This window comes from Takifugu rubripes, chromosome 8, assembly GCF_901000725.2.
Source record: "Takifugu rubripes chromosome 8, fTakRub1.2, whole genome shotgun sequence".
NCBI lineage: Eukaryota > Metazoa > Chordata > Actinopteri > Tetraodontiformes > Tetraodontidae > Takifugu > Takifugu rubripes.
Window position 1 is genome coordinate 19,096,178 of NC_042292.1, and position 15,820 is coordinate 19,111,997.

The 15,820-nt window shown below is 58.7% G+C and overlaps 3 protein-coding genes and 1 non-coding gene across 4 annotated transcripts in view; all 4 read right to left on the minus strand.

The window, feature by feature from the left end:
- The window catches only part of dennd4c (DENN/MADD domain containing 4C), a 16,039-nt gene extending 8,980 nt beyond the window's left edge, over nt 1–7,059 (minus strand). Inside the window, exons 1-9 of the mRNA XM_029839551.1 lie at nt 6,747–7,059; nt 3,457–3,767; nt 2,783–3,035; nt 2,648–2,717; nt 815–984; nt 505–746; nt 371–437; nt 239–297; nt 16–160 (exon numbers count right to left, since the gene is read on the minus strand). Coding sequence (XP_029695411.1) covers nt 16–160; nt 239–297; nt 371–437; nt 505–746; nt 815–984; nt 2,648–2,717; nt 2,783–3,035; nt 3,457–3,755 — 1,305 coding nt within the window. The 5' untranslated portion in view covers nt 3,756–3,767; nt 6,747–7,059. The remainder of the gene's footprint in view (nt 1–15; nt 161–238; nt 298–370; nt 438–504; nt 747–814; nt 985–2,647; nt 2,718–2,782; nt 3,036–3,456; nt 3,768–6,746) is intronic.
- A 625-nt stretch (nt 7,060–7,684) lies between these two features.
- haus6 (HAUS augmin-like complex, subunit 6) lies at nt 7,685–11,632 on the minus strand. The gene is made up of 14 exons (XM_011606767.2): nt 11,237–11,632; nt 11,066–11,161; nt 10,905–10,983; nt 10,672–10,804; nt 10,457–10,601; nt 10,051–10,113; nt 9,919–9,976; nt 9,675–9,848; nt 9,403–9,599; nt 9,199–9,328; nt 8,927–9,135; nt 8,516–8,717; nt 8,322–8,451; nt 7,685–8,258 (listed from the first exon to the last, which is right to left on the minus strand). The coding sequence occupies exons 1-14, from the start codon at nt 11,368–11,370 to the stop codon at nt 7,849–7,851; spliced, it is 2,160 nt and encodes a 719-aa protein (XP_011605069.2). The 5' UTR covers nt 11,371–11,632; the 3' UTR covers nt 7,685–7,848.
- On the minus strand, nt 8,774–8,903 carry LOC115250874 (small Cajal body-specific RNA 8). The gene has a single exon (XR_003889437.1).
- Nucleotides 11,633–11,959: 327 nt separating the features above from the next.
- On the minus strand, nt 11,960–15,766 carry plaa (phospholipase A2-activating protein). Its single transcript, XM_003966964.3, has 14 exons — nt 15,618–15,766; nt 15,077–15,270; nt 14,899–14,999; nt 14,708–14,828; nt 14,476–14,643; nt 14,260–14,395; nt 14,015–14,184; nt 13,790–13,941; nt 13,456–13,675; nt 13,314–13,379; nt 13,172–13,243; nt 12,989–13,096; nt 12,755–12,919; nt 11,960–12,627 (listed from the first exon to the last, which is right to left on the minus strand). Exons 1-14 carry the CDS (start codon nt 15,764–15,766, stop codon nt 12,059–12,061), a joined length of 2,391 nt encoding a protein of 796 aa, XP_003967013.2. The 3' UTR covers nt 11,960–12,058.
- Nucleotides 15,767–15,820: the final 54 nt, after the last annotated feature.

Genomic DNA, 15,820 nt, shown 5'->3' on the forward strand with positions numbered 1-15,820 from the left:
GGAAGCTGAACTCACCGCCGCCACGGCCTCGGCCACCCCGGTGAGCACGGCGGGCCGCAGCGAGTGCAGCAGGATTTTATTCTCCAGCAGGACGAAGTGCAGCAGAGTGGCGCAGTTCTCCGGGCCCAGGTTCATCAGCAGGGTTCCGTAATCGGCGCCGCTGGCGGACGGACGGACACAGGCGGGTCGGGCTCAGGTTCCGAGGCACCGTGGAAAAGTGGGAATGTGCGAGGCTTACCTGAGCGGCAGCGGCGTGCACACGGGCTGCGAGAGGATCAGCTTGTCGTGTGCTGAAAGCTGAGAGGTCATGTGACGCGTGAGCATCCTGCCAGACCGCGGGCGGTGTTGCATTGTGGGTAAAAAAGCTCACCTGCACCAATATCCTGGGCCGCTGGGGCGAAGGGAAGGACACGCTGTGCATGAAGTGCGAGATGTGCCTGAAAGGGAAGCAAGCGATGAGCCGAGGTCCCGAAGGGGCGGCGGCGTCCGCGGGACCGCTCTTACTTCTCGATGGGCAGCGGGTTCGGACCCGACACCGACAGCTTGTACAGGAACATGAGGAACTTCCTGAAGGACTCGAAGAACGGCCACCGGGACAGGAGGCAGATGCACTTGTTGGCGTTGACGGGCCGGTTGGGGATCAGCCTCTTCTCCACCGTGGTCACCACGCCCAGCTGCACCTTCTGCTTCTCGCTCAGCAGCTCCACCGGGTACGGCTCGTAGAACTGGATGGCCGAGCCGTAGACCTGCACCCAGCGCCCGTTAGTGCCCACAATCAAGACCCACCGGACCCTCAGAGACGGTCCGTCCTCACCTTCTCTCCAGACGAGATGGTGAGGACGAACGTGGAGAAGACGGGCAGCGGGTCCCGGGTGTTGGCGTCCCAGCACTCGATCTTGGCTCCCATCGGCAAACAGAAGAGGGGGACAGAGTCCGAGAGGGGAAAGGACTCGTAGTCCTCTTCTGGATACCGGAAAATCAGACCTGGACAGAGAGGACAGGAGGACTGAGAGGACAGGAGGACTGAGAGGACAGGAGGACTGAGAGGACAGGAGGACGGAGAGGACAGGAGGACGGAGAGGACAGGAGGACTGAGAGGACAGGAGGACTGAGAGGACGGAGAGGACAGGAGGACTGAGAGGACAGAGAGGACGGAGAGGACAGGAGGACGGAGAGGACAGGAGGACGGAGAGGACAGGAGGGACTGAGAGGACAGAGGACGGAGAGGACAGGGAGGACGGAGAGGACAGGAGGACTGAGAGGACGGAGAGGACAGAGGACGGAGAGGACAGAGAGGACGGAGAGGACAGGAGGACGGAGAGGACAGAGAGGATGGAGAGGACAGGAAGACTGAGAGGACAGGAGGACTGAGAGGACAGGAGGACTGAGAGGACAGGAGGACGGAGAGGACAGGAGGACTGAGAGGACGGAGAGGACAGGAGGACGGAGAGGACAGAGAGGACGGAGAGGACGGAGAGGACAGAGAGGACAGGAGGACGGAGAGGACAGAAGGACGGAGAGGACTGAGAGGACGGGGAGGACTGAGAGGACAGGAGGACTGAGAGGACGGAGAGGACAGGAGGACTGAGAGGACGGAGAGGACAGGAGGACTGAGAGGACAGGAGGACTGAGAGGACGGAGAGGACAGGAGGACGGAGAGGACAGAGAGGACTGAGAGGACAGGAGGACGGAGAGGACAGGAGGACGGAGAGGACAGGAGGACGGAGAGGACAGAGAGGACTGAGAGGATGGGAGGACTGAGAGGACAGGAGGACTGAGAGGACTGAGAGGACAGGAGGACTGAGAGGACGGAGAGGACAGAGAGGACGGAGAGGACTGAGAGGACAGGAGGACTGAGAGGACGGAGAGGACAGGAGGACTGAGAGGACAGGAGGACTGAGAGGACAGGAGGACTGAGAGGACGGAGAGGACAGGAGGACTGAGAGGACAGGAGGACTGAGAGGACAGGAGGACTGAGAGGACGGAGAGGACAGGAGGACGGAGAGGACAGGAGGACTGAGAGGACGGAGAGGACAGAGAGGACGGGAGGACGGAGAGGACTGAGAGGACGGAGAGGACAGGAGGACGGAGAGGACAGGAGGACTGAGAGGACGGAGAGGACAGGAGGACGGAGAGGACAGAGAGGACGGAGAGGACAGGAGGACGGAGAGGACGGAGAGGACAGGAGGACTGAGAGGACGGGGAGGACTGAGAGGACAGGAGGACAGAGGACGGAGAGGACGGGAGGACTGAGAGGACAGGAGGACTGAGAGGACGGAGAGGACAGGAGGACTGAGAGGACAGGAGGACGGAGAGGACAGGAGGACTGAGAGGACAGGAGGACGGAGAGGACAGAAGGACGGGGAGGACTGAGAGGACGGAGAGGACAGGAGGACTGAGAGGACGGAGAGGACAGGAGGACGGAGAGGACAGGAGGACTGAGAGGACAGGAGGACGGAGAGGACAGGAGGACTGAGAGGACGGGAGGACTGAGAGGACGGAGAGGACAGAGGACGGAGAGGACAGGAGGACTGAGAGACAGGGAGGACTGAGAGGACAGAGAGGACAGGAGGACTGAGAGGACAGGAGGACGGAGAGGACGGAGAGGACAGGAGGCGGGGAGGACTGAGAGGACGGAGCTGCTCACCAGCTTTGTAGCTGATGCAGTTGGACGAGGACACGGACTTCTTGTAGCACAGGAAGACGCTGGAGCCCCACTGAGGGTGAAAAGCAGGTTTAGTCGGGTCGGGTCGGGGGCGGCGCTGTTGCCGTGGCGACTCACCATGCCGCAGTTCAGGTTGCGGTCCACCTTGCAGAAGGTGTGCGGGGGCGTCTCGCCTTTGCTGCTGATGATGACGCAGATGTCGGTGACCGCCAGCGAGTTCTGGGGCTGGACCAGCGGCGCCCGGCGGAAGGTGATGAAGATGCGCTGCGACGTGGCCGAGCTGTTGTTGACGTTGGCGCAGCGGCCGAAGGGCGTGGCCTGGACCACCTCGCAGCCCTGGATCAGCCGGTCCTTCCCCTCGTACAGCACGCTGGCGAGGGGAGAGGACGGGCTTAAAGCGACCGCCGCAACCTGCGCCCACCCAGCGCCACTCCGCTCAGCCCCGCCCCACCCGCTCGGCCCCGCCCACCCCATCCACTCGGCCCCGCCCACTCAGCCTTGCCCACCCAGCCCCGCCCACCCGGCACCACCCACCCCGCCCCGCCTTGCCCACCCAGTCCTGCCCACTCCACTCAGCCCCGCCCACCCCATCCACTCGGCCCCGCCCGCTCAGCCTTGCCCACCCAGCCCCGCCCACCCGGCACCACCCACCCCGCCCCGCCTTGCCCACCCAGTCCTGCCCACTCCACTCAGCCCTGCCCACCCCATCCACTTGGCCCCGCCCGCTCAGCCTTGCCCACCCAGCCCCGCCCACTCCTCTCAGCCCCGCCCACTCGGCCACGCCCACTCACCCGACATCGATGAGGGGCGACTTCCCGCGGCTCCGCCGGTAGCACAGGAACAGCTCGGGGCTCTTCAGGCTGCCGTGGTTCAGGTTGGCCGGCTGGCCGCTGGGGGTGGTGTCGATGCAGGTGAAGCCCTCCGGCACCGTCTCCCCCGCCGACCTGTTGATGACGGCCAGGTCGGTGATGGGCCCCTTGGGCCCGCCGGACCTGCACTCCGACAGGTCCTGCTCCAGGGGCGTGGACCGGTCCGTCAGCCCGGCCACCACGAAGTAGTCGGTCACCCGGTGACCCTTGTCCTCGTTCATGGCTGGACGTGCCTGCGAGGAGGGACGAGTCTGTGACTGGTGTTAGCAAAGCTAACGCTGCCTTAGCAAAGCTAATGCTGCCTTAGCAAAGCTAACGTTCTGAGATGGCAGAACAAAGACGAGGAGATCAAAGAAGCTCTAAAACCAGCAAACTTGGGCTCATCTGCTGACCTTTGCTCGTCCCCACACACAGCGGAACTAGCCGCAGGAATGCTAACGGCAGCCGCCGGCACATAAACACGACCTGTCGACCTTCCAGACTTGACCGGGGAGAAGAGCACAAAGTCCGTTTCTGCTGGTGCCCAGAAACCCCCAGCAGGGCTGGAGGGGGACCTGTTAGCACCACGTTAGCATCGCAAAATTAATTCCTGCAGCATTTGGAATTATGTTAGCGTAATAGCTGGTTGCTATGGCAACACAGAAACACAAACATCAGGGAGGAAGGTGCTGGTTTTGACACGACGACCTGGACAAGCTAACACACACTAACACATGCTAACACATGCTAACAGCAAGAACAAACGACCAACAACTGTTAAAACAGATTTCAAAGTATGAACAAAGTCAGAAACTGTGCTGGAAACCATGAATCATGTAAAACCAGAACAGCTCGGGGGGCAGTTGGGGGGCAGTTGGGGGGGCAGTTGGGGGGCAGCTCAGGGGGCAGTTTAGGGAACAGTTGGGGGGGCAGCTCAGGGGGCAGTTTAGGGAACAGTTGGGGGGCAGCTCGGGGGGCAGTTTAGGGGGCAGCTCATCCCACCCAGACCAACCTGGTTAGTCTCCATGTGGGGGGCGGGACTTGCTTTGATGCAGGCTGTGATCTCAGAGTCGGGAGACTTCAGCTCGTAGCTGATTTCCTGTCACGTGAGGCTACAGGACATAGCGACGGTTGAGCAGGATCAAAGCCCCCGTGATCCAAAGATCAAAGAACCTTGGCTCCTTCAAAATCCGGAACATCAAAAACCTTTTTGAGCTCTTTGGCTCATGAGCAACGGTTCCTGGAACCTTCGGGAGCGCCGGAGAGTCCACGGCCACGTGACCACGGAACGCTCCAGAACCGGGTCAGGATTCAAAACAAGGAAGGTTCTGACGGAAGAAACCTGGAACCACGTGACCCGCTGCAGCAGGGTCAAAGGTCAACAGAGCCCAACCTGCTATTCCAGCAGCTCCACTGGATTGGGCTGCACTGTAACTCCGCCCCCTCCTGGCGCCCCGCCCCCCTGGGCGCCAACGTTCCGTTTACAGGAAGCTCTTCCAACTGGTTTCCAGCTCAAACTTTCAGTTTTAACCTGGAAACATCAGGAAGTCGATGTGGCCCAATGTTGGCCGACCAGACAGGAAACAGGTTTAGCGACAGTTAGCTGCTCGTTGCACGTTTGTCCCGACGACACAAAGAGAAACTTCAGAGACAAACGTTAGCATCCAAGAGCAGCGCTCAATAGTTCTGCTTCTGCTAACGTCTGCTCACATCTGCTAACGTCTGCTCACATCTGCTAACGTCTGCTCACATCTGCTAACGTCTGCTCACATCTGCTAACGTCTGTTAGCCTGATAGCTTTGTTGTGTGACGACATCATAGCCTTGAACCAAAGTTGAGATTAAGTGTCGCTGATTTAACCGGCAACCAAGATCGGAAGGCTAACGGCTAACGCTAACGCTCACAGGAAAACATCCCACAGGCTCCGATCTTCCTGCACTGGCCTCAACCTGCAAATGTGCCAAAGGTTGCAGGTTCTAAACCCGCGCAGGGAAGCTGCTGGGAACAACGTCGGACCCAACCGGACCCCAGACAGCAGCAGGACCCTGGTCCTCACCCCCCCCATGATGTCACCCCAGAGCCTGGAGGCTCGATCCCCGAGTCCAGAACAAACCAGTCGGTCGAAGTCCAGCCGAGAAAAAACAGATGTGCAGGTGCAGCAACGGGCTAATGCTAATGCTAACAAGCATCTGGATGTCGGACAACAGAAAAGCTGCAGGAATAAATCTGCTCTGTCACCATAGCAACCATCAGACAGTCTGTATCTGATCAGAACAGGATGTTGACGGTGGTGACACCCGTGTCCCCCGAGGGCACCAGCCCCCCCCCAGGGCCTCCAGCCCCCCCCCCCCGGAGGTCTGAAGGTGGCGGACAGGAGGGACGACCCTCCTGGTTGTCCAGGTGAGACCTGGAGTGTGACGGCCAGGTTCTTTTCCCCTTGCCCCGGCGGCCACGTGGGCCGGGGAGGCTGGATCACAGCTCCAGCGTGGACCTGGTCTGGTTCCACCCCAGGAACCAGCATCCGCAAGAGCGTAAACGAAGGATCCCAGGGATCAACCGGGGCTGAGGGAGCTGGAGGACAGCTCAGCAGGTGGCGGTTAGCGTTAGCAGCAGCTCAGGTGCACCAACTCAGTGGTTCCAGATGTTCCCAGACTGGTCAAACACAGCTGGCCAATCCCAGCTGCTCCGTCTGGTCACATGACCGAGGTGCTCCGGGCCAATGTACACAAAGGTAGCGCAGCCCTGACCTACTTTGCGCCTGCTGCCAAGGTCAAGAAGGTCAGGCTCTCCGGTTCCCCTCGGCCGCCATCCAACCACCTGCTCAGGTGCAGAAACACGAGACATGAGGGAACAGAAAGTGCTGCCACATCACGTGACCGATGCCCAGGAGCTCTCCAGTTGCCTTTAAGTGCCGCTGAAGGTCGAGAAGCTGCAGAGGCAACTTTTTTAGAGGCGAGGAGCCCGGATGGAACCGGGATCCTCGCCCCCGAGGACGCCAGGTGAGCGCACACCTGCGGGGGGAGGACGGGTGTTGTGTTCCCCGGAGCCGCGGCTCGGCGGGCGGAACAAAGGTTCCTCCCGTGACCAGGCTGATACGTGGCCGCGCGTCCGGCAGCGAGACGTCAGCACACACGGAGCTAATTCCCAACTGCTCCGAGTTTCAGCCTCAAACTCCACCGAGGAGCCGCCAGCAGCTTCGTCCGGCGGCAGAATTCCAAGAAAGCAACACTCACCAGCTGTTTACGCGGCAGCGACGGGCAACGTCACCATGTAGGCAACTTGTTGCTCGATTCCGCCTTTCTTCTTATGTAAACGGAAGCAGGTTAAACAGGGACGCGCGGGCGGAAAAGTCGCTTCGCAGCTCTGCTCTCAAACTTCGCCGCACTTCCCTCCCGAGTTGGCGGCGGCGGCCATGTTTGTGTCCGCGCTCCGAGTTCCGTTGGTGACTTTTCTTTTCCTCCGCCAACGTCTCGCCGAGGCCGGAACCGCCCAGAGAAAAGGAGCGGCGACGGAGCCCCGCAGGCGGCAACTGACGGGGCGGCAGCGGCGGGAACGCCTCAAGACGCCGGGCGGCAACCCGACCCACATCCGCCGGAGCGTTTCAAAGTAAAACCACGGTCGGTTCGACACGCATTTCCCATCCGGATCAGCTTCTCTCACGAATTAACCGCAAGATGATCGAATTTATCGGAAAAGGGATCGGATCCTACTTGGAAAGATTCGGAAATACGTTAAGTGCGCGGGGTTTAACCTGTGAGATTACATCCGTTGGTTTTGCATTTTGTTCCGCATTTATTGTTGCGAAAACACCAGAAATATTCTTTAACTCAGGAGCCTATTTAGGCTGAGAATAATCGCAATACACGCAGATGAAAACCATTTGTGTTGGACGGAGTTTGCGGCGTCTTGGAGTCCAACGGTGTTTTATTGTGAAGGCGGACATCGCGTTTCCGGCTTCCCTTCATCTTTTCCGGTGACTTGATCACAGTCGGGCGCTCTGTCGCCCCCTGTCGCCCGTGAGCGGGATTGACAGCAGTGAATAAGTGGAGCAACAGGTGCGTCACAAGTTCAGGTTAAACGAAAAGTTGCAGCCGCAAATTTCATCTTGGAAACTTTTCATTCCTGTTTCAAATATTTCAGGAGGTGTGAAGAGAGAGAGAGAGAGAGAAGCTCAACAAGGGATGTTTTTATTGTCCAAAGGCCTGATGGTCTTACATATTTACAAAGTCAACATGGTGTAAACACTGGAGAGAGTGCAAATAAACAGGAAGTGGTTCCTTTTTAACGCATGAGCAACGTTCACACAGAATAAACCATTTAGAGGCAGTTCAAAGTTCAACACTTCCTGTCGTCGATGGGGGAGAAGGTGATCAGGTTGGGGAGGACGTACTCCCGCATCTTGGGCGAGGACGGCGTCTCCAGACTGTCCAGGTCCAGCGAGAACACTTTCTCTGTGGTTCCCGTCAAGTCCACGCGCCAGTCCTGGCCCGACGCAGAGACGTCCTGGTCCGGCGTCCCCAGGCGGTCCAGGAAGGAGCCGTCCTCCTCGTCCAGGCTCGGCAGCTCGGGCAGCGTTTCCTGTTCCAGCCCGAACAGAACGCCGTCGTCGCCGCTCGCGTCGATGGACAAGGTGTCCCAAAGAGGCGGTGGCGTGCGTGAGGGCGCCTCCTGCTGGCCAGGGCGGCCCAGTTTCTCCGCTCGGTCCTCCTCCACGGCTTTGCGCCACGAGCTCTTGACGTCTAAAACTGAGAACACGGTTTTAGTCAGCACGCAGCGGCCCAACGGGCTCGGAGCGGCTCTGGACCCACTCAGGCTCTCGGGGGTGCGAGGCAGCTGCTTCCTGGTGGAGAACGGGTCCGTGTGAAGCGTGCCGAGCAGAGACTCCAGGTCCACAGCTTTGACTCCGCCCTCTGAAGGCGTCGCCACAGCATCTGCAAACTGGCGGACAGCAGTGAGGAGCCGACCCACAACCCCGCTCCCAACAGTGACATCATCACCCCACCTGAGCCGCCAGGTTCTCCCACTCCAGCTCTAAAATCTCCGTCTCGGACCTCACGCCCTTCGTGGCGTTCTTCACCGCGGCCTGAAGTTCTACACCGACCTGAGCGACAGGCGTCCTCGGAGACGGCGGCGTGTCCAACAGCCAGTCCAGGGAGGTGTTCGCCTGCAATGGCGCCCTGTCAGCAGGAGCGGCGGCTTCAGGACTGAAACAGGCAGCACAAATCAGGACCGTTAGCATCGTTAGCGTTAGGCTAAGGGCGAGTGTCTGCTCCGTATCTGTCCGCGGCGATTTCCCTCAACTCGCCGCGGTCATCAGAGAGCAGGAATTCTGTCGGGAGACGCGTGACGGACAGGCCAGTGCTCAGGCCTGCCCAGGTATCTGCCCCCCATCGCAGCACAGCCGCCCCAGTACCTGCTCCGGCCGGGGCGCCTCGGCTCCACTTCCTGTGCTTCGGGCTCCACTTCCTGTGCTTCGGGCTCCACTTCCTGTGCTTCGGGCTCCACTTCCTGTGGTCGCGGCTCACCCAGAAGCGCGGCGGGAAACTGGGAGAAGACGCTGAAGCTGGCGTCGGCCACTGGTTCGAAGGACAGCGGCGCCATCGGCGACAGGAGCCCCACGGCCTGAAAGACAGGCCTGAGTAACCACGGCGACGGAGGCGTTCTCATTGCTGCGGCCACACTCACGTGGTCCTCCTGGAGGAAAGCGGCGAGCGGAGAATCCCGCAGCGTTTGCGACCACTTCCTGTCCCAGTCGGCCTCCAGCTCTTGGACGCCGTTCCTGGCTTCAGGAATCGCATCCTTGGAGATCTTCTGCCTGTAAAGTGAGGAATCAGAAGCCAGTTTGGGCCGGAACGCCGAGCGTCAGCGGCGTGAGGGCGGCAGACGCACCGGAGGAGCTGCAGACTCTGCAGCGCCCGCGACATCTGCCCACGCGTGTCCTGCAGCCGCGCCGCGCCCACGCCCGCTCCGGGGGCGTCGGGGAGCCGGCGGCGCTCCTCCCGCAGCAGCTGCAGGCTCTGGGTCGTCAGCTCCAGCAGACACAGCAGGTCCAGCTGGCCACGCTCGTACAGGCGGCCCGAGCTCAGCTGCAGAACATCAGAACCGGTTGAGGCCAGGTCTGGGAACGCCACGGACGCTGGGAACGCCGGGATCGCCCTCACCTGGTGAGGCAGCTGCTCCACACGCGCCTGCAGGCTCTGGGGGACGGTCAGGACCCGATCGGTCCCGTCCAGGACGTACTGGTCCACCTCTCCCTGCAGAACGCTTCCCACAGCTTCCTGCTCGGCTTTGATGCTGGACAGCATTCCATCAACGGTGGCCCAGAGGGAGCGAACCTGAGGGGACCAACGGCTGAGCGAAGCGTCGCGGCGGCGAGTCGCAGCGGCGCCGCTGTCGGACACTCACCTTTCTGATCTTCTCAGCTGGAGAAGCTCCGTGTGAGGAGGAGACGTCGCCGTGGCGCCTGCACACACGTTTACAACGGGGCGAATTCAGTTCCTTCCTCCCAGACGAGCGACAGACGAGACTTTCACCCACCTGAGGAGCTCGTCGTACTTGGCTCCTTCTGCTCGGAGGTCCTTCACAGATTGAACCAGCAGCCTGCAACACAGCGACCAGCTGAGTGATGAAGGCAGGAGGCAGCGCTTTGAGCGTTAGCGGCCATGCTAACGCTGGTTCAGGTGAACGAAAACTTGGGGTCCAGATCCGAGAGGACGTCAGAGAACCTTCCTGCTCTGAAGCTTCTCTTAAAAAAGGCTTCTGCTTCGCCTTTGCTAACGAGATGGGCGGAGCTTTAATCAGCCAATCAGAAACACCCACAAAGGCAACGTTTCCGAGGCTCTGAAGTTGTTAGCGTCATCATATGATTATAAACCAAACGGAGTTTACTGCGACCCGCGTTGCCGCGGCGACGTCATCTGTGTGATGGGCCGACGGGACTTACTGGGCTCTCCTCTGGTACTCGTGGAGGAAGCGGTCCTGCTCCACGGCGGTCCTCAGGAACCTCCTGTGGACCAGCTCCAAGCGCTTGGCGGCCACGTTGAGCGAGGAGGCGGGCGTGGCGGCGGCCTCGGGAACCCAGCTGCCCTCTGTCAGAACCATCCAAGATCATCAGACCCACCTGGACGCAGGCGTGTGGCGCCCGGGTGCAGCACGCACCTGTGTGGAAGGTCTTCATCTCCTGCAGCATGACGTGATGGGCCAAACTCAGCATCAGGCTGGTGAACTTGGGTCCTCCGGGCGAGAGGAACAAGGACGCCGCCACTCTGGATCCTGCGTTGGCTCCTTCGTCCTGGAGACAATGTCCAGGCGGTTTCATTGGGCATCGATTTCAGACATTTTGAGGGTTTGTTGCTGAAAAGTGGCTCCTTCAGCAACAAACTGCTTCTTACCATAATTTCTCGCAGCCAGGCACAGGTGACTTTACGGAACTCTGCGTCCGCTTTGTGACTCGTAATCGGCCAGCAGAACCTAAACGGGTCAAAGGCGGTGCTTTAGGACGTATTCTGGACCGGGCCAGTAAAGAACCCCGGCCGGTCGGGTCCGGGTTTACCTGTACGCTTCACTGAACCGCGTCGGGTTCAACTTGTCCAACAGAAAATGGGTGACTATGTAGAAAGCGTCTTTATTGGGTTTGTCGAACATGTTCCTGGAAATGAGAGCAGAAATTAGCGTTAATGTGTTGGAGTCGCGAGAGTAGAGTAGAAAACGGAGTCCGGCTCACGGTCCCAGGTTGATGTGTTTCACGTTGGATTTGCCGATGGATGAAGTCGCGGAGTCCGGTTGGAATCCCAACCCAAGGAGGGCGAACCATAAATATTTCCCATTTCTTTTCTGCAACGAAGCCGGGTTCGTCATGTTTGTGAGGAGGCGGATCGAACACTCTCCACTGGGTGCAGCTGCTAGCTGCTAGCCTCTCGGGAAGCTAATGAACGCAGAGAGACGCGCTTCGTCACTGTCCAAGAAATTACAGGACTAAATAGAACAATTTCACCGTGAGCTGTGGATACGTGACGTTTGAGTTCATCGTTCCGAGCTAGAATCCCGTAATTGTAGGAAAAAAAATAGAGCAACACCAGATGCCGCCAATTTTTCTAATGAATAACCGGAAGTTACTGAAAACTTCTTCCGGGTCAGAGTTGACACGGTCGATGAAAACTTCCGGTTTGAGGAAAACAAATACTCCTTAGCTTGTCAATTAAAAATGTTTTTAACTGTTATACATTTGCGTTTATAAATGTCGATTTCATTTTTAAATAAAAGTCCTTCCTGGGAAAACGACAAATTAAACTCAAAGTAAAATAGAATGAGTTTCATCATTAAATCCAGATTAAAATGAGCGATTGTGAGGGAAGATAATTATGTTTGCCCACAGAGGCCGAGAAAATCTCTGGCCTTCAATGAATGAAATGTGTCAAAGACAAATGGACGCAGTCTTGGAAAGAAGTGTGTTTTAAATCTTTACTCATTGTTTCAGACCCGCAGTCACATGCATTCACACTCTTCATCACACCGATCAAGACTGTGGTTTTCCTAAGCACTGACGTCATTGGAGTTCTTTTAAAACCAGCCGACAGCACTCGGCCACCTTGGACGGCTCGGAGCCCGATGAATATTTTGAAATCTGCGAGTTGACCCCCAGTGAGCGAGCCAGATCCTGAGCCGTCTTGTCAAAGGCCACGGTGGTTCCCAGCGCCACCAGCAGCCTGAACACGGCCTCCTTGTCCTGCACCGTCTCCAGAGCTTTGCTGACCACCGACAGGCACTGCGCCTTGGCCTCCAGGTCGGGCTGACTGTGCAGGCAGCCCGCGTAGTTCACCGCCACTGTTGCCAGGGCGATGTGGATGTTCTTGTTGCAGACGGCGGACAAGTCGGCAGCGCGTGACAGCACGGTGTCACGGTGGGCCATGAGGAGGGCGCGACCCTGTCTGCCGCTGAAGCAGTTGCACAGAGTCCTCAGGGCCAACATCTGGTTGGCGGGCCGGCCCTCAGGACTCATCAGGCTCAGCAGGTGGTTGCACAGCTGGATTCCCTCTGCTTCCCCGCAGAGGCGCTCGTTGACCAGCGGGTGGCGCACTGCCAGTCTTAGAATGTCCAGGACAGGAAAGACGATGTCTGCAGGGAAATAAAGGACTCCGGTTGGTGAATTCTGCCCCATCACTCATTCAGTCATCAAGTTTCAGGGGTTTTGGGAGGAGGGTTGTGAAACGACTGAGCTGAACCTCCCCTCTCGGGGTCGTACCTTCGGGCCAGTGCACGGCCTTCCACAGCAGGCTCATCTGCTGAAGGGTGGGGGGAGGTTTGGAGGGGTCACACACAGCCTCCAGCAGCCCCTCCAGGGTGTCCAGCGTCTCCTCTGTGAGCCTGTGCTCAGGAGGCGTGCCTTCGTTCAGCTCCTTCAGCTTAGCTGGTGAGGAGCAAACAGAGCGGTCAGACAGACAGGAAGTGGGACTGGACGTTAGCTCCACCCACTCACCAAAGATCTGGGAGGTGTTGGCTTGCTCGAAGGTCACGGCTTCCGTTTTGGGGAAGTAGATGTTGGTGGCGGTGTGTCTGAGGGCTGCTGAGGAGTAGGCGCCTCCACCTGAGGAGCGAGCACATCTTAACTCCAGCGCCTGTTGCCCACTCCCAGTCTGTGTCTACCTGCTGCTCCGCTCACCTGTGAATGGGTCGGCCACGCCCACTGGAGCGCTGGGGTCGGGACCCGATCCGGGGATGTAGCGGCCGGAGCCTGTGTGGAGGGAACGTGGCGTGAGAGCAGGATCTCCTGCGGCGAAGAAGCCTGCGGGGAAACGGTTTACCTGTGAACGGATCGGCGCCGAATCCTGAGCGGCCATCAGAGGCTCCGGGGACGTAGCGAGCTCCTCCTGTCGGGACACAAAAGCACCCGTTGGGCCCGACCCTGTTTGACACGGCTGGCTCAGACCCCCGCCTGGGACTCACCGGTGAAGGGGTCGGCGACGCCCGGTGCTGACGGCCCCACCACGTGACCTTTGGTGTTCTCAATTATGAAGTTGGCGACCTGGTCGAGGAACATGGGACTGAGGTCGTTCCTCTGTAAGAAGTTGTGGGCGGTCAGCCAGGGGTCCTCGGACACGCTGTAGGGCAGCTTCAAAGACGGCCCCCCCTCGTTGATGTCGATGGTGAAGACGTAGTCGTACTCCTGCCACGACAGGACAGAGCATCACTGCGACCACGCCGCGGTCTCACCTGCAGGTTCTGATCATTTGTGACGACACCAGAGGAGATCCGGAGCCGGCCAGTCAGCTCTCGTTACCTTCCCCTCGTACATGACGCTCTTGGAGGTCTGCTGGTTGGAACCTGCCACCACGTCTCCGATCTTCACCCAGCGGTCGTCAGCGACGCTCCACTGATACGCCTCCACCTTCTGCCCCTCTTTAATGAGCCGCGTTTGTCCGTCACGTTGACCTGCAGCAAACACACTTCCTGTTATTCTGGGTGACTCCCCTGGTCTGCTGCTTCTCTTCCAGTATTTGCTGACCAGGCTCAGCCAGGTGTTCTCTGCCAGGCAGGTCCTCCAGCTTGATGTCCCCCAGGTCGCCGGTCTTGGGATCGATGGTCGCTTTGGCTAGCTCGTCTTCAAAGGCTTGAAGGTCCTCGGGGCTGGCCGTGCGGTCCTCCGCCTCGGTGAACACTCGGATAATCCCGTCGCTACGAGCAGAAGAACGAATAATCCAACCAGGAACGGCCAACCAGGAAGACTGTCCCACATCCGTGTCCCGTTACCTGGCTCCCACCACAACGTCTCCATTGGGCAGAATGCAGCAGCACCAGACCGACTGGGCGGGCAGGCGGATGGTCTGAGAACACTCCCCCCCCCTCCATATCCTCAACGACCTGTCCTCTCCTGTGCTAATGAAATCTGACAGAAGGACATCAGCAACGGTTGTCTCCTGCCTCCTGCAGGGAGCCAAAGCTAAAAGAAGGGAGCGAACATCAAACCTTGGCTGTTGGGGAAGACCGCCATGCTGTAGATGTAGTTGGTGTGGCTGTGGTACACCTGTACACACTCTCCCGTCACCAGCCACCGTCTGACGCTCGTGTCGTTGCTGCAAGAGAAGAACTCTGTGCTGCTGATGACGGCGAGTCCTCGCACGCAGTCCTCGTGACCTACAGCAGAGTCGCATCGGTTAAATCGTGCAGCAATGACAACAGAGGGGCCGCTTCCACCAACCTGTAAACGTCCTGTCGCAGTGGCCCGCCCTCCAGAGCTTGATGGTCTTATCTGCGGACCCCGAGAGCATGAGGCCCTGCTCAGGGAGGATGAGCACAGCCCACACTGCAGCCGAGTGACCCTGCGGCCCGAGCAAACGTCTGTCAGCACCCGTCCGCCCTCGCCACCACAGAAAGCATTTCCCTACAAACCTCCAAGGTCATCATGCACTTCTCGTTGAGCCAGACTTTGGCGGTGGAGTCCCAGGAGCCACTGAGCAGAGTTCCGAACTTACCGGACGACAACGTGCAAACTGCAGGGAGGAGAAGAGCAGCGGGATCAACGTGGCTCTTCAGGCGTTGTGATGGGACAGAGGAGGAAAAGGCTCACCTGTGTTTTTGTGGCCCTTCAGGATGTACAGAGGCTGCTCTTGATCCAGGGAGAAAACACAGATGTTGTTGTCGTTTCCACCCGTCGCGATGAGCCCTCGGGGGTATTTGTCAGTGGGTGCAATCATACAGACGCAGGACACAAAGTTGGAGTGTCCGGACACGCAGTGCATCTCTGAGAAGCCTCCGTCCGGGCTGTCAGCGAGGAAAAACACACGAAAATGGGGTTGAGCGACCTCCAAAGAGGCATCGGCCCGGAGGGGCTGCCGAGGTGTGCCGGCTCAGCTCAGTCTGAGCCAACACAAATGAATGACAAAGCTAATTTGAGTGGATGTTAACAAACGACTTCCATGTTCATTTAGCCACAAATGTCTAAAGAAAACTTTGTGATTCGCAAACGATTTAACGTCTCCCTCGCTGCTCTCTTTCTTTTTCAAAAAATAAAATAAAAACACCTTTCCAGAGCGACAATCTAACATGTTAAATGATATGAAACTCAGCCAAACAACACAATTCCTGGCTAGCATGCTAGCGTTAGCTACCTTGAGTTTGGGACCCAGACTCTTCCGGTTCGGTCTCTGGACACAGACACGAACGCTCCCTCGGGGAAAACAGTCGATGCGAGTCCCCTAACATCCATTTCATGACCGGGGATGGAGCACCGGAGCTTGTAGGAGTTGGAAGATGCCATTTTACCCCCCAGCTACAGCGAAACTACCGCGTGATAGTTAATGCTAAGCGGCGT